This window comes from Drosophila bipectinata, chromosome 2L (genome assembly GCF_030179905.1).
Source record: "Drosophila bipectinata strain 14024-0381.07 chromosome 2L, DbipHiC1v2, whole genome shotgun sequence".
Lineage (NCBI taxonomy): Eukaryota > Metazoa > Arthropoda > Insecta > Diptera > Drosophilidae > Drosophila > Drosophila bipectinata.
Window position 1 is genome coordinate 22,351,208 of NC_091736.1, and position 23,056 is coordinate 22,374,263.

General features: G+C 35.3%; 3 protein-coding genes across 20 annotated transcripts in view; 2 read left to right on the forward strand and 1 right to left on the reverse strand.

The window, feature by feature from the left end:
• The window catches only part of Ir40a (Ionotropic receptor 40a), a 32,956-nt gene extending 21,145 nt beyond the window's left edge, over window positions 1-11,811 (reverse strand). For all 12 annotated transcript variants that reach the window (XR_011442207.1, XR_011442206.1, XR_011442208.1 and 9 more), the window contains exon 1: window positions 11,569-11,811. The gene's annotated coding sequence lies outside the window, so the exon portion shown is untranslated. The remainder of the gene's footprint in view (window positions 1-11,568) is intronic.
• On the forward strand, window positions 5,724-6,711 carry LOC108131115 (uncharacterized). Its single transcript, XM_017249884.3, has 2 exons — window positions 5,724-5,813; window positions 6,110-6,711. Exons 1-2 carry the CDS (start codon window positions 5,744-5,746, stop codon window positions 6,631-6,633), a joined length of 594 nt encoding a protein of 197 aa, XP_017105373.2. The 5' UTR covers window positions 5,724-5,743; the 3' UTR covers window positions 6,634-6,711.
• On the forward strand, window positions 8,521-22,406 carry LOC108120239 (uncharacterized). 7 transcript variants are annotated; one of them, XM_070277707.1, is made up of 5 exons: window positions 8,528-8,982; window positions 16,446-17,045; window positions 17,263-17,335; window positions 17,394-17,770; window positions 18,561-22,406. In XM_070277707.1, exons 4-5 carry the CDS (start codon window positions 17,515-17,517, stop codon window positions 20,507-20,509), a joined length of 2,205 nt encoding a protein of 734 aa, XP_070133808.1. In that variant the 5' UTR covers window positions 8,528-8,982; window positions 16,446-17,045; window positions 17,263-17,335; window positions 17,394-17,514; the 3' UTR covers window positions 20,510-22,406. The 7 variants fall into 7 exon arrangements, with proteins under 7 accessions (XP_070133809.1, XP_070133808.1, XP_043069665.1 ...); XM_070277706.1 differs by lacking the exon at window positions 8,528-8,982 and adding exons at window positions 11,932-12,164; window positions 12,927-12,968 and having other exon boundaries at window positions 17,263-17,770; window positions 18,561-22,403; XM_070277708.1 differs by lacking the exon at window positions 18,561-22,406 and having other exon boundaries at window positions 8,521-8,982; window positions 17,394-17,530.
• Window positions 22,407-23,056: the final 650 nt, after the last annotated feature.

Below are 23,056 nucleotides of genomic sequence, written 5' to 3' on the forward strand. Positions count from 1 at the left end.
TGAAGTATCGCTGCAGAATTTATTAAATCATTCTGCTGACCACATATAATTTGAAATGCAGAAATACATACGTAATTGCTCATTGCAAATTCATTGTCAGCTACGGGTTCTCAACAGGAGAAAGTATATAAAAACAGCGATTTCACACGGAGAAGCCTGTACATACCGGTGCATGTGTAGACAACAATGAATGAATTCGAAATACTCGGGGTGGATTCCCAGTACTCCCAAAAATACTCCATTCCCAAAGACCTTTACATACTTTTAAAATTTAAATTAAAAGTTTAAAAATTTAAATTAAAATATTTTTTTTTTTCAATTTTGTAGAAAAGAAAAAGTTAAAAAACAAAAAAAAACAGAGATTGGTTTTCCACTAGTCTCACAGCTAACAGATTCACATTAAAGGTTTCGAGGTTGCCTCCTTAAAATATGAATATCTTCAAAAGCGCATGAAATCGACCTTTCTTTTTTCACTCATTTGAAGAAAATAAAACAATCTACTACATATATAGACTAGATTCCTAGAACTGAATAAAAGCCACACTGATATTATTAGTTTCAAAAATTTTAATTTTGTTAATAAAATTTTTTACTTTTTGGGCTTGTAAAATTGTCAAGGACTGCAAATAAGACTTATGAGTTTAAAAAAATTGAACCACAATAAAGCCTTTGCGGGGAGTGGGAAAAGGACACAAATAACATTTTTTATGGGTTAATCCGGCAACACAATAAACTTTTATTTCCGATTTATATCGTTAAAATTGAAACATAACTCTTATTTTCAATTTTTATAATAATAATTAAGAATACGAATTATTTTTCAATTTTTATAAAAAAATGTAAAAACACAAATTCTGGTTCAATTTTTATTATAACAAGAAACCAGATACATATATACCGCAAAAATCGGATATAGTTGGCTGATCATTATAAAAATAACATAATGTAACAAATTCATTACAAAACAAAATCAAAAAAAGTCCCAAACTTCTATCTTCCAGAAAACCAAAGTTGGTATTTCTACCAAAAACCATTTCCGATCGTTTAGTTTCATGGGAGTTTTTAGATTTTTTATTTTAATTAATTGGTTTTATTATGATGTTCTCATAAGGATCGGCCAACTATATCCGATGTTTGCGATATATATCCGGTTTTAACTGCAAAGGTATATCAACTTCGGCTCCGCCCGAAGTTACCTTTCCTTTCTTGTTTTGTTTAAAAAACAAAAAAAATTATTAAATAACAACGTAGGCAAACCAATTCTCCCGACCCTTTGCTGATACTGAATTTATAATCTCAATAGTTTTCTAGGCATTCAAAATTTTTTTTCGCGCAACGCATGACTTAATGGTTAAGTTTTCTACCTCTTAATCAGAAGGTTGTGGATTCGATTCCCAGCAGAAAAATCTGTTTTATGAGTTAAATATTGCTTAGGTTTGTTTAGGTTGAGGCGGCGGGTCGCTAGTCATTGCCTCCCGAATCCACTTGAGACGCTGAGGCTCCTTGTGATACCGCATGGGCAAGAGGGGTCCTCCAAGGGGACCCCGCCCCTTCCTATCTCCTAAAGTGTCCAAAGAGTTCTACCCTTCCTGAGGCGGCTCGCGGTCCCATCCAGTTTGATGATCCCGGATGAAGGCAATGAGTCTGCATGGACCGATCTCCGTGAGATCTGTTAGGTCCGTAAGTGTTGCTGCAGCCAGGAGTTCGAGTCAACTACGCCGGAGCGAAAGCATCATTGATCTTTTTCTAGAGCGAGTGGGCCATATTATGCGTGAATTTCTGCAGTTCTGGAGACTATTCCATTTCGTCTGTGCTACCAGGTCGAAGTGATCCCTGCATCTCAGTCTGCATGTTGTTAAGGTGATGCCTACAGTTATTTCTCCGGGAGAAGAGGGTTGGTAGTACCCGCCCTTGCTAATTCATCAGCGGCGTAATTTCCCTTGTGGTCCCTATGTCCGGGCACCCATTTGAGGTGGATGTCATGCTGCTCCGCCATCTCGTGAAGAGATCTGCGAAAGTCATTCACTGTCCTAGAGTTGGACGAAAATTCGTCAATAACTCTGAGAGTCGCTCATTGCCGGAGTATGAAGGACTCACAGCCGCTCGCAGTGGAAATCGTCTCCCACCAGGCCATTCTTCCCTCGATGGAATGGAGACCTTATAGTTTTAGGTGGGATGATGGACGATCGATAGGTAGTCTGTAGCCCCCATAGGCGTGAAACGATATAAGTCCAACTTGGTGTGTCCACAGCTATTTTGACCCCCAATATCTGTACAGGTAATAGATCGAGTATGAAGTCTTTTAGCGTAAGTTTTCTAGCGAAATTCTTAGCGTCTAGCGTTATACCTAGGTACTTGGCGTTAAGAGGACAAGTTCGGTCTTGGACGGATTTACTCCTAGCCTGTTCTTATCTGCCTATGCTGAGAGAACCCTCAGTTTGTCCGTCACATCCGCATATTGCGACATCATCCGCATATAACAATAACTTTGCATCCACCACCTTCTAGGGATCGCAGTAGGTTGTTAACCGCCACGTTACAGAGAAGGGGGAGAGTACACCTCCTTGCGAAATGGCTCTCCTGACGATTCTTTGAATAGACTCTCCTCCTAGTGTCGCTTTAACAGTCCTGTTTATTGGGATCTACCTTATTAGGAACACGGATTGATCGTCTACCCATAGCAGGATGTTGTCAAACGCACCTCCTATGTCTACGAGAATTTCCGATGTACTTAGTGATCTCGTGAAGAGCCGCCTCCGTGAATTGGCCCTTCCTATACGCATGCTGTGATCCCGAAATATCATTTGGGTTAATTGTGAGATGAATGTGGAGGCTGATAAGACTCTCCATTGTCTTGAGGAAGATGGACGACAAACTTATTGGTCCGAATTCCTCAGGGGAGCAGTGCGATGGTTTTCCCGCTTTGGGTATGAAGAAGATTTTTGTGGATATTTTTGTAATCCATAACCACAGATTGGACCCGGATTTAGTTAGTTGGGCCGGGAATATGCCATCTAGACCTGGAGATATAAAGGGCTTGAAACTGTTTATCGCCCAACTGAAATTCCTATTACTTAGGAGGTATTCGAGCTGGCTCGGTATGGGGTAGCTGGGATCCGCTTTATACGCCTCCCAAGCTCCTTCTGTGTTTGCCCTACTACCAAAGTTAAAGGTATTTTCAAGGCCCGACCTTGATTTTAAAAGACGCAAGTGTTTGTGACCACCATGGTGGTTTCTTGGACTTGCTACTGTCCGATCTGTTTTTGGGTCAGTACCTATTGAATGCCCTGGCGCAAGCCGCCGTTATCGTGCCAACCATTTCCAGGGCTTCCCCGTGGTTAACGTCCCTTGCTGGAGGATTCCCAAAGAATCTGTCTAGTTTCTTCTTGTAGGGCTTCCAGTTTGCTTTCCTAGGATTGCGTACTGCTAGCCGAGTGAAGTGCTCGAAATTGACCACTAGTTCCATGAATCGATGCGCGTTGGCGTCGCACCCTATAATGCGGTCGATCTTCTGCTTTTCGCTGTCTTCCACCAGCTGTTTGAGAAGCGGGTGCATATCCTTAGAGGTCCCTTTGGACCTTAATCTTCATTGCTAAAATTAGGTAGCAAAAAGAGCTTAAGGTTCTTCTTTACGAGGATGCAGGCTCGCCTTTTACCTTTTGTATCGGCTTGACAAAGCCTATATTCCAATGCCCCCTCTAAAGATCCAGGGTTCCTGGATGAGGGCCACATCAGCTCCACTCTTGGCGAGGTGGAGTAGGAGGGCAGCTGACGCCGCCATACTGTGGTGGAAGCTTATCTCCAAGATTGTGAGAGACATCCTTGAGATTCTCCACCACAGGAACCTCTGCTTCCGTCTCGGAGATCAGCAGAGAGTCGTCCTCCATCCCGCCGCTTCTAAGGGCCCTTGTCAAGTCGCTCTCCTCCGAGACGTACCCTTCCAGGATATCCTCCTACTCCTTCGACATTCCTTCTGGGTGCACCTCTTCGGTCGGCTCCTCCAAGTCTGGCTCTTCTGCGTCTGCGTGGTTCAGTACTAGCCGCATCCTCCACATGCACATCTTCAGCATCGCCAGGATGGTATTATGGTCGGCCGGGTTTTCGGCCGGAGCGTACTCGCGCCCTCGGCTTGCTTGGAATCTGAGCTCAGTCAACCGCCTCCACCCTTGCCCCAGGGTAGACTTCTCCAAGCTTGTACGCTATCACCTTGACGCTACCCTGATACCTGTGTCTTCACATTCCGGTGGGGGTCCTCCGCTGTTTAGCATCTCTTCGATAAAAATCGTTTACCACCTTTCGCCAGAGCTCCTTAGGGACCAGCCCATCCTTGGATCTTCTATCCAGGACTCCAATTAGCGTTCAATTATTAATTTTTTTAACCCGCAGTCTCTAAGTAAGATGTTATATTAAAGAATTTTTTAAATGGAAATCAAAAAAAAAAACCTAGATTTTTCAAAGGTGCAAAATTTTTTAAAGGCATATTGTTGTCAGTCCCAGCCTGCGAGCGATGCATTAATAGCTTAGAGGCATGCAATAAACCAAATTCAATCAATTGCCTTCAATCAACTGCGCCTCGCAGCGCGAGAAGCGATGCGAGGATGTTGAGTGAGAACGAACGATAAACCACTGCAACCTTTTTCATATGCAATAACTCGAAAGATGTCAGAGTGAAAGCGAAGCAAGTTGCGAGTTCAAGCGATGAAGCGAGAACAAAGCAAGACAGCAATTTGAACCTGATTTATCGCTTCAACTCGCTCAGAGCGCTCTGATTGATTTGTTGCATCATGTCACCTTTATTACCGTTTATGTTCAAATCATGTGTGTTTAAAAGTTCAGATGGTAATTTTGTAATTTTAATATACAGTTTATTTTTATTAGTTTAGTTTATTATTTAATATAATAATACTACTTTTATTTAATATATGTACATATATTCAAAACTCGACTCTAAGACATCCGTGAATAGTTAAAAAACTTTTCTGGGTGTTTTTGCAAGTGAACGCCACTTTTTTTTTAACACAAAGTTAATAACTAAAGATTAGAATAATATAGCTCGCTTCTCGCACGCACTCTGACGTCATCCTTACGATACTTAAAATTTGAATTTAATTTACGACACTTGGTAAATAATATTCACTAAATATTTATAAGCAAACACATTTTAAGAAAAAAAACTAAGAATTTCTTCTACCCAGCAAATAGTGGAGTTTAAAATTCATGCGTGTTTCAGGGATGAGTGGTAGCGATCTTGTAGCGTAAGCAACGGTAGGGACATAAGTAATAGTAACTTAAGTAATAGGACATAGTAATAAGCGTGTTTTATTCTGTAGGGGAAATACAACATAGAATTAACCTCAACTTAATATATTTTGACCTACAGCATTATCGCTTCCCTTTTTCACTGGGATCGCTGATCGGAGTGTCTGCGGCGCCAAACTTAACGTAGCTTTAGAACAAAATCAGTGAGTCAAAAATCAAAATACTGAGTGAAAGTGTGCACTAGAGGTGCGTAATTCAAACTGACTGACTGACTATTGATACGTAACAGACTACATTATCCGTTCAGCGACATCCTCACCCCCGTGAAGCAGCCGCATTTATCACATCTAGCACAGCTAACTTTGGAGCGGGACGAATCATCCTTGCTCGTCAGTCGTCAGTCCGTACCGTCGCTCGTCTGCGCACTCTATTTAATCCAGGGAACAGCTCCTACACAAGTGTTCTCGACGTGCTCGCACAATTTATGAACAGAAGTGTGTTATACAAGTGCGGCAATAGTAGACGCGGAAATGAGTCGAGACCTATGTATGTATGTACTTTAATTCTTGTATAAGATATACATACATATTATACATAAGTATATAAATCTTTAAGTCGAAAAAATTCACATATTTTCACCAAAAGTCTTAAAGTCTTTTCTGTTACCTTAAATGAAAAAATTTTGACCTAAATTGCTACAAAACTCATTTATTAAAATAATTTTCATGACATAACATAAAAATGAGTTATGTGACAGTGACTAGTTTTTACTACTCATTTTTATGTTATGCCATGACAAGTCCCGGTGTATAAATACGGAAAACTAAGAAAACTCAAATCATTGTTGCAGACATGGCACTACAAGTTTCTGTTTTTCTCGGATTTCTATTACTCAGTAAAATCGTACTGAGCGAGGAGAAAATTCATTTTCAGCAGCTTGCTAAGTTAAATGAAGTCATTACGTCGAGGATAAACCAAACTTTGCTAGACCATAGCCATGATGATGTTAACCCGTACTACAGGAACCTTGAAGTGGCTTTAAAGCTTCCGTTCATGCAGCTCGATGAAAAAATCAAGGCTTACAAGATCTTCACAACACAGCATAGCAAGGGTACTTACTTATATGAACAAAATGTGACTCGGCCCGGAAATGAATCTCTCTCACGTCAGAACTACACTGTTTTTGAAAAGAAAATTCTTAAATTTCTAAAGAAGTTAGGAATTTATGATGACTTTACTGCACGCGTGTTTAAGGCAATTTTTAGTGACGATGAACAATTAAAAAAGCTAAAAAAAAAACTTGATGAGCTGGGTGAAGACGAATTTAATTCAGAGAATGATTCATTATGGGACTTTATTTTTTATTTATTTTAACTGGTAATTACCACTCAAATATTATGTGCTCAGATTTAAATAAAACTTCGAAATGTTGAACCCCAAGTACACGCATTTTAATACCCTTGCAGTGGGTATTATAATTTTGGTCAAAAGTGTTCAACGCAGTGATGGAGACATCTCTGACCCTATAAAGTATATATATTCTTGATCAGGATCACCTCCTGAGGTGATAAAAGCATGTCCGTCTCTATGTTTCTACGCAAAATAGTCTCTCAGCTTTAAAGCTATCGACTTGAATGTTTTCCACACCCTTCTTTCTATTGAATGCAGTATATCGGAACGGCCGGGATCGGCCGAATACATCCTATAGCTGCCATATAACTGATTGATCGGAAATGCTATATCTTTGGTGTTTTTAGAGTTAGAGAGTTCAAATTACATGAGCTATTTGTGGCAAAACAAAACGACATACCTTACCGAAGATACCTTTCCTTTCTTGTTTATTAAAAAGTTTAATTCATAATATTTTTATACATCTTTTCAAAAGAAATTTCTTTTCAATTAAACACATTACTATTAAACTTGAATTAACCTAAAAGTTTTAACAAAAAAATTATAAGTTGGGAATATGAAATTTAAATAAATAGGACAAAGAGTTTCTTGAAAAGCTTACCCTGGTTTTAAAAACGCTTGAAATATTGAAATTTATAATTTTTTTTTATTAATATTCATATTATCAAAATTTTCCCGCCTATGAAAAACCACTATTTCAGTTTCCAACACTTTTTTAATTTGGACGTTTTCCAACTTCGCGGTGCCGAAGAAACAAAATGAAAAAAAAATGTTATTTCGGCACCGCGAAGTTGGAAAATTTCAAAAATTGAAAAAGTGTTGTAAAATTGAAAAATTCTGTGGAAAAAAAAATTCGACTGTTATTGAAACTGTTGTTAAAAACATTTTTTCACCACGATTATTTGAAAAGAAGAAAAATATAACTATAACTATTTTTATGCTATTTTTATGAACAGCCAAAAACTTGTGATTTTGAACAAAAATGGCCAGAAAACGCAAATAAAAAGCAAATCTTACGAAATTTTTGTCCTTTTCCTATCTCAATATCACATTTTACAAAAATAATGAATACTTAATAAATAATAATAATTAATAAAAATAAATAAAATATATACAATAAAATCAAAAACTCAACAAATACTCCAAACACTACGAAACACAACAATGAATAGACAATTTAAAACAACTAAAACCAATACAAAACAAAACCTAAGTACACTAAATGAAACACCCCATTAAATACTCAATAAATAGATGAAATACAAAAAATTAATAATAATTAACAAAAATAATATTCTCAAATGTACACTTTATTTGCAATAGTAAAGATACTCTTTTCCCCACCACCTTGGAGGTAGAAGTATAAGGCGCGTTTTTTTTATAGTCGTAAAGCTTGATCGGTACGTTGAACGGGCCAATTTGAATTTTGACCAAAAAATACCAGTCGAAAATACCAGAAAAAAAATCAATTAGGAAATCAAAATTAAAAATTTAAATAATGAGAATCACTCTTTTCCACACCACACACTAAAATTATTTCCCGAAATTATTTGTCCCAAATTATATCATAATGAAATTATTCAAAGACAAAATTTTCGTGGCTGTGTTCCACTTCCACCTTTATATTAATATTTTTGCACCCAAATAGGTTCAAAATGCAAAATAGATTTCTGTGATAATAGTAAAAATTTAATTTGTATTTGTTTTATCAATATTGACAATTTTTAAATTCATATTTAAACCAATTTTAAGGTGGACCGTACTGCGAAACTTCGTTCACACTGGAATATCAATTTTTTATCGTCAAACATGTATTCGATATGAGAACTAGGCTGAAAACAAAAATCAAAATCTGACGGGAAAACAGCGAAAATAACACCACTGCTCGCATTCGACTTCGCTGTATCTGCATCTGTAAAATGTGAAATGAGCAAATCGCACCTAAAAGTTATTTTCAAACGCGCGCTGAAGTAGTATCGTGAAAAATACGGAATCAAATAAAAATGTGAAAGTACTCAAAATTGTTACAGGATTTTTCTGTTATTTAAAATGTTATCAGCCAGATTTTCATCGGCTTCAGTAGTTAAATCCAAATTGCAGTGAAAACGATCTCAAAATTCACTTGTCCTAAGTAAAGAGAAACAAATAAACTTAAAACTATTATAATAGAAAGTTAACTAAGAAAACTAATAAAAAAAAAAAATTAGTGAGGGCAGGTACAAATTCCGAGGAATGAAACCGCTTTCTCTGAGTGATTCAAAAACAAGGCAAAACACACCACGCGTCTCAACATTGTGTACTCAACCTGAAGAAGTATGTTAATCTTAAAAGTAAGATTTAATAAATAGCTAAGAAAAGATACATATATATTCTTCTTTAAATTTAAATATAAAATTCGTGAAATTAAAGACCATGATAAACATTAACAATAAAATCATTTTTAAATTTTTGTAATTGTATTAAAGCTTTGAACAATGCATAGAAACATTGGGTCAAAATCAAATACAATTTTAACTGTTAAAACCAGTTTCAATCAACACATACATACATGCCCCAGAAAAAAAGAATTAAAAAGTAGTAAAGAAACCAGGGGGGGGGGGGGGGGGGGGGGGGGGGGGGCAGGTTGGCGAAGAAGAAGGGAGTTTTTTGTTTGTAAAGAAAACAGAAATTGACTCCTTTAGAGTCTAAGTTGTAGAACACGTAATACATCATTAAATATTTACATAAATAATTATGTAAGCATTTGAATACTTTGAAAAGAAATTTTAATTTGTAGTACAAGTATATTATAAAACAATTTAATTCTCTTAAAAGTATCGAACAAGAAAACACAATTTACTAATCTGAAGTGTTTTCAATGTGGGCGATCACCCTATCTAAATCTTTAAGATTTATGAAACTTTTAAAATTTTGGTAAATCTTTGCTTGCAAAAAACAAATTGCATATTATTCATTAAAATAAGATACATTGTAGGTTGTTTAAATTTATATGTTTTTCAATTTAAAATGACACCTTTAACTACTTTTGGAGAAATTCATTTTTTATATTGGTAACGTCAATGTTTTTCATGTTAATTGTAAGGCAAAGGGAAAAAAGAGAATACATAGGTAGGACCAGGACCATGTTTACGACAATCTTGCTTCTATGGCTTCAAATAAATGCCTTTTTAGATTTGGGTGAAAAAATTGATAAAAAAGAACAACTTAAAAACATTTTAATACAGGGGATCTCCGCTCGGAGATATAGATTCAAAACACTTTTTACACTGCCAACTTTTCAATTTTCACTTTTTACACTGCCATTTTCATTTTCAAATTTTTTTTTTACACTGCAAAATTATCTTCAAAATTTTCAAAATTGACCGAAAGGTAAATTATAATGAAAGTGGTTTTTTCGCGAATGTATGAATAATTTTTTTATACTTATGGTTTTTAACTGTTATTATTATTTTCTTAGAGTTTTTGTTTGGTTTTCGTTTGAGTTTCGCAAATTAAACTACTTTACAAAATTTGTTTAGCGGCAACATAATAAAAATTAAAAAAAACAATTAAATCTAAAAAAAAAAACAATGACTTGCATCCACTTTTGAATTATTTTATTATCACCGTCTGATAATACAGGCAAATATGCATAGTTATATCGTACATTCTATAATGCACTCGAAACAATTCGAATGCGATTTATTTTCGTCTCAAAAATTCACTCAATTCAATTTCAAGGTTGTGCATTTGAAATTCAAATTTTGAATGTCGTCTTTTTTGTTATTCATGCAGGACTCTAGTTTTATTCGTTTATCAGGAGGAGGGAAATTGTAATCTTCGACATATTCATATTTTGGGCGTTTTTATACCGTGATCGCCCGAATTTATCCTATAGCTGACATATATAACATATTGATGGAATGCCCAAACTAGTGTTTTTGGAGTCAAAGAATTGGAAAATTTTTTGGAATTGTTTTTACGCAATTCACTCGTTCTGATGACGAAACTACCTTATAGTTGTTGCCGTCTTTATCCTATAGCTGCTATATAACTACAAAACTGCCAACCGATAACTATAACAAGAAAGGAAAGCTAACTTCGCGCGAAGCCGAAGTTGATATACCCTTGCAGTTAAAACCGGATATATATTGCAAAAACGAATCTAGTTGACCGATCCTTATAAGAATATCATAGTATAACAAATTTATTGCAATAAAATATTTAAGAAAAAAGTCCCAAGCTTCTATCTTCTAAAATACCAAAGTTGGTTTTTCTTCCAAATACCATTTCCGATCGTTCAGTTATATGGCAGCTACAGGATATAGTCGGCCGATAATGGCCGAAAGAAGGGTGTTTGCAAAGTTTTAAAACGACAGCTTTAAAACTGGCATAATAGTTTGCATAGAAACAGACGCGAATTTCATCTAAATTTCCCAAATTTCATAAGGATCGACCGACTATATCTTGTAGCTGCCGATCTGAACGATCGGAAATGGTATTTGGTAGAAATATCAACTTTCGTATTTTTGAAGATAGAAGCTTGGGACTTTTTTTTAGATTTTTTATTTTAATTAATTGGTTTTATTATGATGCCATCATAAGGATCGGCCAACTATATCCGATGTTTGCGATATATATCCGGTTTTAACTGCAAGAGTATATCAACTTCATATCAACTTCGGCTCCGCCCGAAGTTACCTTTCCGTTCTTGTTTTTATTCGATTTAGTACATTACCAGGTCACTAAAATGTGAGTAAGCTTTTTTCTCTCTTTTGTTTTGAGTATTGAACTTGGATCTATTTAGAAAAAAAATGTATCTTAATTAGATTAAAAGAAGGAAGAAGAGAGAAAACAAATTATCGATTTTCTTAGTTTTCTATGCAAGATTTATTTTAACAAATATGTTGGAGCTCTAACCTTTAGATTCTAATTGGCATTTAGGCGTTTAAATTCAATTGGCACATCTGTAGGAATTATAGGGATTCGTGGCGGTAACACACGTTCGCTTCGAAACTTGCTGTAAATGGATTCGTAGTTTTTATTAATTTTTATTATTTGTCTTATTATTAATTTGCTTGAATTTAAATTGTTTTATATTGAAGTAAAAGATTGAATTTGTTAGTTATCTAAATCTAGTTTAAGATAGCTTAGGGCGGAAGGGAAACGAATGCGCATTCGCCTCGCTTCACCGTATTAGAGCGAAATATAGCGATTTGTAATAGCTATGGTATTGTCACCTTTATTTTTAATATTTTATTTGTGTACGAAATATCGTTCTGTACGAATATAAAAAAATCTTTGTACCCCGGGCGGACATTTTTTTTTTTTGCGGTTATAATTATTAAAAAACTATTAAACAAAAAAAGGGGAAAGTGACACAGTTTTACAAAAAAAAAATACAGATAAATAAACACAATTTAACTTAAATTCACCGCGTCGTGAAATTCACGGAAAAGCCAGGATCCACATTCATCCTATCACCTCCATCAAAAGCCCCATGCGCTTCACCTACTGTAAGAGAAAAGTGTCAGCAGGATTGAAGGATCCTAAGGCAGATTGATCATAATCATGGTTACAAATCATGGTATAAAATCGGAGATTTCAACTCAGTTTCTCAACAGCCAACATTATTTGACTAATAGGAATTATTTTATTTGGTCAAACATAACACAAAACCGTATTTGAAATATGTGAAACACCCTAAAAACTTGATTTAAAAAAAACGTTTTTCTGGTTTTAAATCATAAAAAACCTTTTAAAACCTTTCTAAAAGCGTAATTTTAAACCTTTTTTTAAATTTTCGTCCAATTTCGAAAGATTAAAGATGTAGCTCTAAAAAAAAATATATCTTCAAATATTTTAAACTGAAGGATACAATTTTTACAAAAGAAACTGAAATTTTGTTTGTGTGTTTTTGCATTTTGACGCCATTTTTTCGGTACAAATTACAAAAATTCTGTCATTAAGGACACATATAAATGTTGTCTTATTAAAACTGAATAAAACGAGACAAATTTTATGAAATTATAAAAATTGTTGAAGTTATAACTCTTTTCCCAAACCGGAGTAACAGTGTGTCCTTTCATTAGCTTATTTCTTATTTGTAAGATTGAATTGACTTTTAAGTATTTTAAATATTTCAAACACGGTTTTGTGTTATATTGTACCAGATAAACAATTCCAACTATGTCATTTTAAAAATCACTGTTGCACCTTGTTATTATCTCGTTTTTTCCGCATATTAAAATAATAAATTGTTATGTATTTTTCGCCAGTGTTATTTTAATTGAACTTAAAAAAAAATAAATAATAATTAGGTAAATAATATATCATACATTTAAACCATTGTTTTTTTTATTTCATAATTAAATAATAATAATTTTTAAAAATCGTCTGTTTATAAAAAAAATAAAAAAAAAATTAAATGGATAATAATAAACAAAAACTAATCTAAGTAAAATTCACAACCTTTGATAATTTAAAAAGAAGATTAAATATTAGAGTAAAAAGCATTCGCTGGTTAGAGGAATATTTGTAAACTGGATCTAGTAAAGACCGAGCTAGAATGCAGGCTGCAAGTTTTATATGAGACCATTTTATAGAAGAATTGGAAATAACGACTAAGCAAAGGTGATGTCATTATTAGACTGGCCTTCGGCTTATATTAAGCCCCAACTTAATCTTGACTTCCCAGTTTTGCATTGCCAAAAACTATTCGGTGGAAACTATGCGGAGTGTAAAAAATTTTTAAGTTATGTTTCGAGACATTAATTGACAAAGATGTGAACATTCCTTTTATCGAGAAATTTAATCATTTCTCGCCTCTCTGGATTATGAGGAATTGCTGCTGTGGTCCGATTTCGAACAAAAAGTGTATACTAGGTGTCTAATTTGTGCAAGATGGCACCAAAAGCTTCTCCACCGATTTACTGTGACCGAAGATAACTTTGCGTTACCATCACCGAAGGAAAATCCTCCTCCAGTGCTAAATCATTTGCATTAAAATCATTTTGTCCGCTAAATCTTCATACATTACCTGTTCATATATACCGCCTATAGATTTTTCAAGATATATACTAGCTCTGTCAAATTTTAACTTTAAAAATATGTATCCTAAATATGTATCTTTTTATACCCTTGCCGAGGGTATTATAATTTTGGTTAAAAGTGTGCAACGCAGTGAAGGAGACATCTCCGACCCTATAAAGTATATATATTCTTGATCAGGATCACCTCCTGAGTTGATATGAGATCTAGATCTACGCAAACTAGTCTCTCAGTTTTAAAGCTATCGACTTGAAACTTTGCACACACCCTTCTTTCCTTTGCACGCAGTATATAAGTCGGAACGGCCTGGATCGGCCGACTATATCCTATAGCTGCCATATGACAATTTTACACGAGCGCTATTTTTGGCAAAATAATACGACATGCCAAATTTCGTAAGGATCGGCCGACTATATCCTATAGCTGCCATATAACTGAACGATTGGAAATGACCCAACTTTCGTGTTCTTGAACATAGAAAGCTGGAACTTGGTACAGATTTTATTTTTGGTCAGTTAATCCGACCTACCAAATTTCATAACGATCGACCGACTATATCTTATAGCTGCCATATAACTGAACAATGGGAAATGGTTTTGGTAAAAATACCAACTTTGGTATGTTTGCAGATAGAAGTTTGGGACTTTTTTTAGATTTTGTATTGTAATAAATTGGATTATATATTTATATTCCCATAAGGATCGGCTAACTATATCCGATGTTTGCGATACATATCCGGTTTTAACTGGAAGGGTATATAAACTTCGGCTCCGCCCGAAGTTAGCTTTCCTTTCTTGTTTTCCTTTGATTACGTTTGAAAATTCACTCTTCTCAGACAATTGCCGATCTATTCGCAACATTTTTTCAAACAACTTACTCTCTACATAAAGAAGAGGGGGGGCAAAACTAACACATGTTTAAAATTTGAGTGTGTGCGTAGCAGAGAAAAAGAATGAGAACAGAGAATTCAGTGAGCGAAAAAAACTATTTTTTTTTTATATATGTATATATATTTTTTTTTCGTTATTCAAAAGTTTGAATGGGAACTAAAATAGTGTATTTTATTTTAAAGACATCTTTTCTAGCAACATTTCTTAAACAAATGAAAAACTACGTTTCCCTATCTATATTCTCCATGAAGAAAACTTTTTCCAACCCAATTTCTGAACAAAATACTTGTCAGGGAAACATTTTAATTTTTAAGTTTGGGCTGTCAAATGAGTCAAAATGGGAGCAAATGAGAGAGCTTCTAAAAAAAATTGAGAATGCTTACACTGTCAGTGTGCCGGCAGCGCTGCGGCAGAATTTCCTATCCTATGCACGCGTGCTATGGAAAATGAGAGTTTGCCCATCCACTGATTTAGATCGAACGCTTACATTTTTTTCCTGTATATAGTAGTTTCCTCGCGCACACTAAGGCATGCGGTTCGTCACCTACGTGGATTGCCGTTCACAGTAATTAGCTAATAGCTAGCTCGAGGTCAGTTCGCCAGTTCATCACTTACGGAGACTGCAGTCCACAGTGATCAGTAATGAATACATTGTCGTAGCTTAGTTTTTTCTTCGGTGGTGGCAGTTATTGGCGTCATTGCTACTTTTTCCTAAATATTAAAAAAAACGGTTTAATTTTAATTTTTAATTTGCTATTACCTTGTCACTGCCTATTGAAAGCAAGGATTCGTAGATAGCTGTGACAGTATCTATCATGTGACGCAGTGACGAAACGGACGGACCCTGCATTGAGGGAATATCTTATAGGCGTGAAATACAATCAAAAACAAGAAAGGAAAGCTAACTTTGGGCGGAGCCGAAGTTGATATACCCTTGCAGTTAAAACCGGATATATATCGCAATCATCGGATATAGAATATCATAATAAAACCAATTAATTACAATAAAATATCTAAAACAAAGACCCAAGTTTCTATCTTCTAAAATACCAAAGAAATTCGATAGGTGAGATAAACTGACCAAAAATATAATCTGTACAAAGTTCCAACTTTCTATCTTTAAAAACACGAAAATTGCGTCATTTCCAATTGTTCAGTTATATGGCAGCTATAGGATATAGTGGGCCGATTCTTTTTAAATTTGGTAGGTCGTATTATTGTGCACTTTTTTTTGCACTCATGCAAAATCCGAACGCTCTAACTCTAAAAACACCAAAGTTATACCATTTCCGGTCAATCTGTTATATGGCAGCTATTGGATATAGTCGGCCGATCCCGGCCGTTCCGACTTATATACTGCGTGCAAAGGAAAGAGGGGTGTGTGCCCCCTCAGTTCCAAGTCGAGTTTCAAGTCGATAGCTTTAAAACTGAGAGACTACTTCGCGAAGAAACATACAGACAGACGGACATGCTTATATCAACTCAGGAGGTGATCCTGATCAAGAATTTATGTACTTTATAATGTTGGAGATGTCTCCTTCACTGTGTTGCACACTTTTGATCAAAATTATAATACCCTCTGCAAGGGTATAATAAGCCAAAAAAACACTTTTGGGCGTGTATGTACATGTGTACATGTACATGTATGTGTTCGTGTAGTGCGTAGTAGTTAATGCTTGTAATTAGACTTATGCTCAATATCTTTTTGAATGTACATATTACCGAAATATGTACATATTTCATATGTAAATTATTTCATTTACATATGTAAATTTGAAAATTTGTACAGAAATTTGAAATTTGTAGCTTGCCTACAGCTTTTATAGAACTTCTCACAGTTTTTTTTTTTATTTTCAGATACGTTTATACACATGGACATGAAGATATCGACAAGGATCAATATGGATGGAGCCCTCAAGCTTTCTACTTTAGTTTCATAATATGATCGGGCGAAACAATTTTCAAATGAACGAACTCATACCAGATCGTAATGAAAATGATTCACCTAGCAATCAGAAAAAGAGCCATACATTGCCACACGCCCAGAAATGGTCGTTAACCGATTTTCGCTATCGTCGGTCAACAGGCAACATATATGAAACGAGTCCCAAGTTTTTTTCACACCTTAACTCTAAACCACACACCAAGTTCATCGAGAAATTTATTCGAAACGAGCTTTTGAATGGATACGATTCTCTAAAATGTCAAAAGGGAGGCAGCAAGTTGATATCGACAAAAGCGAAGTCTCGGCCGGATAGAATTTCGGTCTACACAAACTGGCAATTGGACAAGAGAGGCCTTAATTGTATTCGTGACAATTATCCTTGCGACGAGGAGATGTACGAGATGGTGCAGGTTAAGCGCTCACAATGCAGCTTTAGCTTAAATCAATTTGAAAATGTTCCTCTCAAGTCACTCTGTAAAAGCGGCCATCTAAAAAACCAGAACCCAACTGAGGTAGGAAAAAAAACAGCTACTGATATTAGGAAAGTGTTTTAGCCATTTTATTCCATTAGAAATGTTTGTTAATATATAGTTTAATTAAGTATAACCTGGAGGGTCTGGCGGCCTTTCACACTCATTACTATCACTCACTTACTCTTCATTAGTTTCATAAATCAAAAGAAATAAATAGAAAATCCAAAAAAAATAGTAAATTTTTGAAATCTTACAGAGTTTGAAGCCCTTTTCTCAGGCCACCAAAGGAATTAAGGTACAACGAAGCACCTCTGGCTCAAGTTTGTCTGGTATTACCAAAGAAGAGAATCTGAGTATAAAATGTCGATTTATAAATTTAATATCTAGCTATGACCAACAAAATAAGCAATTGCACCGAGAACTGGCAAATGAAAAGCTTCGACGTACCATTGAGCTAGATTCTGTTATCAAGTCACTTCTCGTTTTTGAGGCGAAGCTAAAAAGAGATATGAAGACTGCCGGGCAAAGGCTTCTTGACAGAGATATGGAAATTTGTCGCTTAGTTCGTCTTAATTGCGCCTTAAGAAAGCGACTTGACAACCAACAACAGAAACAACGTAAAGCCGCTGTTCAGAATCCGGATGGCTGTAACTGTATGGTAATGGAGGCATTGCTATGTAATAAATGTCGCAAAAAGTTTTATGAAGTTGAATTAAATGAGAACAACCAAAATCCAACTAAAGAAATGAGCCTACGTAAGAACCGTAAGTTGAAAAAAGCATTTAAATATTAAAATACAAATATTTGATAGTTATGTTAAGTCACGATAGTAACGAACCGCATGTCTTAGTGCTCTGATTAATTAATTTTTTAAGAACAAATTTTTTTCCTATTTTAAATTTTTTCAATTTTTTAGTCACGATAGTAACGAACCGCATGTCTTAGTGCTCTGATTAATTAATTATTTAAGAAAAATTTTTTTTTCAATATTAAATTTTTTCAATTTTTTTAATACTCGGTACATCTGTAGTACAGATTCTGTACCATACATATTTTAACTAACCTTTAAACTTGAAAGGTAGGGAATCGGATACTATTGCGCTTGGCAAAAAGTAAACAACCGAAACCTACTACTACTACCTTATACGTATCGACTACCCATTCAGTAAGGAAGAAGAATAAAAAGGGTAGTGTAAAAAAAAAGATATATCTTTTTATTTATATACATATCTCCTCTTAAAATCGATAAAGTATATCTAAATATATATACTTTACGTATATATTGTATCGAAGATACAACTCTACGAGTACCGGGTATAAAAACATAATGCCTCAGTAGAAACAAACAGGCGCACTATCATATGTATATAGATACCGTCATTTAAATATTACATTTACTTTGTAAAGCTGTTGATGTCCTCCACTAAATTGCATATCTAAACTATAAAACTATAATAATCTATGATAGTATTAAAATTATTGAATAATGCCTTCACAGTCCTTTATCAAACCTTTTCACTAATTAATAATATTTTGTATTTTATATCACCGCAGCCAATCCTAGCTCGTCTAGTGATGACACCGTTGCATCATCTTTCGATGGAGCAAGACGTAGCGAGCCCTACACTACCAAACGCACGACGAGCACTTTTTGGGACTATATGCGATCCCGGTCGATGCACATCTATGACCCTGAATTAGATCAGCAGTCTGAAGAAAACACTAGCAGCATTAGCCAAGAAGATTCGCAAATAAGCTACGAACATATACACCCTAACGCACCAACTATGGAAAGAAGGCTCGAAGAAATTTCGGCACCGAAACCAAATTACTCCGAACAAAGTAGTTTAGAACTAGACCTGCACCAAAAGCCCCTCCACTTTTTAGCGATTCCAAAAATAGAGAATTGCGATGGGATTTCTTCGTCCATGCGTGGCGACTTTAAGGCGTATGGGGCATTTTACTCTACACAAGAGCTTAAAATGATTCAAAGTAATCTAGGGGGAGTTCAAAAGCGCTGTTCCGATTTCTCTGAAGCATCTCCGAAGCAGATTTACGAGACTACTGGGGACGATTGGTACGCTACTGCTTCTGATCAGGAGGGGTCCACTATATCGTCTAAACCTTATAGTCTTGGCGCTGTGAATCCCGTTTTAGAATGCGTCAATCAAATTCTTTTGCAGCAATCCATGGAAGATACACTTAAAGAACCGACAAAGTGCAAAACAGATAATTTTGGTTCCACATTTATCCGACCATGTAGGTCTCACATTACAACTGGGCGTAAACGAGTTCATTTTTCTACCAAAAACAGCATGGTTCACTTGCCGCGTAACAATGAGGAGGCTAATGGTAGCATCGAGCGGCTACAACCAGTAATATCTCTCTACAATGTCTTGCCCAATGTTGGAGATACCTCTAACTACGAAAGTGTCTATAGCAATGATTATGAGCCCATAGGCTCAGAGATCGCCTCCAATGATTACATAGATATGGCATCTGGCGGTCATACGGCGCTTAAACCTACCCAGAGAATACCTCCTGATCTTCCTCCCAAACCAGCCAACCTTCTTAAATTCAAGAAATTATTGCACCCTTTTGGTGGGCTTAAAAATGATTCAAACTGTGCGACATCTACTGCAACCATTTCCGAGCCTGACTATTGCTCTATATGCGAATTAGGTGTGGCCAGCGTTCGTGTGCAGACGATGGCAGACATTCATCAAGAACCAAAGTCCACATCGCCTATGTCAAAAAAATCAACAGCTATCCCAGAAAAAGATCACCAGCGCATAAATTTAGTTGATAGTCATTTACAAAAGACTGACGAAATTGAAGAGATTTTTGCCGACGTACCAAAGTTACCCAATGTGGCGGCCATTATTGTACCAAAACAAACATCTTCCAGTTATCTGAGGATGACCACACGTGACACGCTATGCCTTAATATACCTCCCCAGACACTAGAAGCGTCCCAACCGAGTACGCAACTTAAAAGAGAGCTTGTACCCAACATCATATCCGAAATTAATAAGCGCTTAAATAAGCCAGGCTGCCCAAGTAAACTCACTCCAGACACTTCTTGTATCCCTGTATTGAAGTCAATGAAATATCAGTTACCAGACCCCTCAAAAGTTTTACCCATTCAAGCGGAGTTTGACTGGTATAATCTAGACGTCGAGTACGAGTGTGCACCAAAGCCAAATAAGAGTTCAATGGTTGAAGGCGTATTAAAAAGTGAACAAATATATTGCTCTAAGAATTCCGCCGACGAGTATAACTTGGACGAGGAGTTTCAACATGAGGAACATCCGCTAAAGGACTCAGTTTCACAGTCTCAAGCACCGTCAAATCAAACCATTCAGATTGAACAGATAGCCGAAACAGCAGTTCAAGCGCAAACAATAATGGGAAACTTTGACAAATTTATCAAGGGATCTGAATTGAGCACGAAACCCATAACCTGCAAAAGAAAAATTTACTTCAATACACCATTTGTATGAGAAAAAATATTTTTTAACAGGAAAAAATGAATGTAGGCCAAATTTACTTTATTACATAGGCCGACAGCAAAAAATCTCCACGCATAGTTTTATGTGGTCCATACCCTTTGGTCTCTTCTGAACCAAACCCCGGAACAAACACCACACTCAGTTTTCGCACTACACATGTAAAATTAATACATTCATTTATGATTTACTATGAATTGTCCCAAACTACAATACTTATGTTTATCTTTAAATGGGTATTCCAAAGCTATAACAGTTGAATGCCATTTTACATTTTAGTCGGTGCATACATATTCATATAAAATATATAATGCAATAGAAAATATTTTGATATATTTTGAGATTTTATTTATTTCTTCTCTGATGTGTACCGCGGAAACTGTGGGTAATAAAACTTTTGTTTTTTTTTTTTGGACTTTGGCTTAAAGAAGACCACCAACTGGACTTTGTCGCAACTGGACTTATGTTATATGTTATTTAATTATACAACAATTAAATAGAAAAATATTTAGAAGTATTTAATTTGTTATAATTTTTAATAATAATCTTAAATAGTCCATAAATTTATAGAAAAAAAATTATACTAATAATAGCTAAATATTAGTCTTAGTCAATATTAGTCAATCATTTAATGAGCCCCATAATGAGAAATCCTTTTGTACTCTTTATATTAGAATACAATGCATAACATCTTACCAAAAAGTCTATCTGACTTTAAAACCAAATTATCCAACGAAAACCCTCTCCGAGCTGTACCCGTTACATCGTAGCTACTGTGGAGTTGGTTTTTCTTCACGACGCCTAGCCTCGTTGCACATCTCTTTTGTTACGTCCTCTCTTACATCTGATCTGATCGAATACTCTCGGCTATTGAAATTATTTACACAGTCGTCACCGCTATCGCTTTCTGAACCATCCTACACTATTTGAATCGGTGGTAATCGATGTTAACCCACAGGGGTTTTCTGAGCACCATGATGTGCTGATGTGGTATACACTGATTTAAGCAAAGCATTCGATTCTGTGAACCATCATCTCATCCTTCATAAACTTGGGCTTTCTCCAAAAATTGTACAGTGGTTGACCTTTTATCTAACCGCACGCAGCGTGTTTTGTTTAAAAACATTACATCACAGATTATAAACGTTTCATCTGATGTCCCACAAGGTAGTCACTTAGGACCTCTTCTGTTTGTTATTTTTTTTAACGATTTACCTACTAAACTATGCTACTATATTTGTATATGCTGATGATGTCAAGTTATGTTTTTCTTTCTCTGTCCTTGTATGACGTTCAATCGCAGTGTTCAAACCTCACATCGTCTCACATGTGCTGTTTTATCACACGTTGTTCAAAAGAATTTGATAATGCTTTCACAACTAAGACTCCATATGTCTCTTTGGTCCTATCTTGAAATACTGTTCAAACGTTTGGAGTCCTCAATACTTTGTTCACCAAAAGCGGATTGAATCTGTCCAAAAGCAGTTTCTGTTATTTGTATTAAAAAATTTAAACTGGGATACCGTCACTTGCCTACCGTCGCCTACCTATCTTTGCCGGTTAAAACTATTCAATGTTATGCTACTACATTGTTATTCTAGGACAAATGGACTCAAAATTAATTTTGAAAAAAAATTAATGTCTTTAGTTCCTTATAGAGTAACTAGATCCTTCCCAACCCTTTAGTTATCAATTTCTATATCTAATTTTGCTGAACACATTTGTAAGAATTACAACTCATTTTCCCATTTATTATCTCCTGAACTATCCCTAGATGTAATTCAATTTGAAACTATGGAATCTCTATCATAATTTTATAATTTATCTTTACTTTTAGTTATCATAAGATTAGAAAAACAGATCATTGTTAATAATAAAATTAAAACCATTGCACTATGGGGTAAATGAAAACTTTTTCTGTCATTAAATATTACAAAGCGAACCTAGAAGTTGGTTTTCGGTATAGAAAACTAGGAGTACTACAAAAAAGTGGGCGTGTCAAGACCCTCGCTGCCAACAAAAAATGGAAAAAAAGGACATAACTAGCATTTTTAGAGCTGCCCATACAAAATTTTATCAGCAACTCGAATTCGGCACGCTCTTTTCCTTCCCCATAGATTAAAAAGAAATTAATATTATTATAAATTTTTAAATTAGAGCCATTTTATTGCACACTAAATATTTATGAAATTTTTTATATGTCCTGAAAATTTGGTCTATATTGAACAAAAAAAAATTATTCAATAAAGAATTTCTCGTTACCTCTTTTAGCAACTCCACCTAGCAAACAATTTGACTTCGCAAAAGATTACCTAAGAACAAGAAAGGAAAGCTAACTTCGGGCGGAGCCGAAGTTTATATACCCTTGCAGTTAAAACCGGATATATTTCGCAAACATCGGATATAGTTGGTCGATCCTTATGATTACATCATAATAAAACTAATTAACTAAAATAAAAAATCTAAAAAAAGTCCCAAACTTCTATCTTCAAAAATACGAAAGTTGATATTTCTACCAAGTTTCATTTCCGATCGTTCAGT

Bases quoted from the DNA above. Each gene is read 5' to 3' on its own strand.
- LOC108120239 (XM_043213730.2), top strand. From the start codon at position 16,530: ATGATCGGGCGAAACAATTTTCAAATGAACGAACTCATACCAGATCGT. The intron at 17,046-17,262 runs GTAGGAAAAAAA...GAAATCTTACAG, and splicing joins AAAACCAGAACCCAACTGAG to AGTTTGAAGCCCTTTTCTCA. The intron at 17,771-18,560 runs GTAAGTTGAAAA...ATATCACCGCAG, and splicing joins AATGAGCCTACGTAAGAACC to CCAATCCTAGCTCGTCTAGT.
- LOC108131115 (XM_017249884.3), top strand. From the start codon at position 5,744: ATGAACAGAAGTGTGTTATACAAGTGCGGCAATAGTAGACGCGGAAAT. The intron at 5,814-6,109 runs GTACTTTAATTC...TCATTGTTGCAG, and splicing joins GTCGAGACCTATGTATGTAT to ACATGGCACTACAAGTTTCT.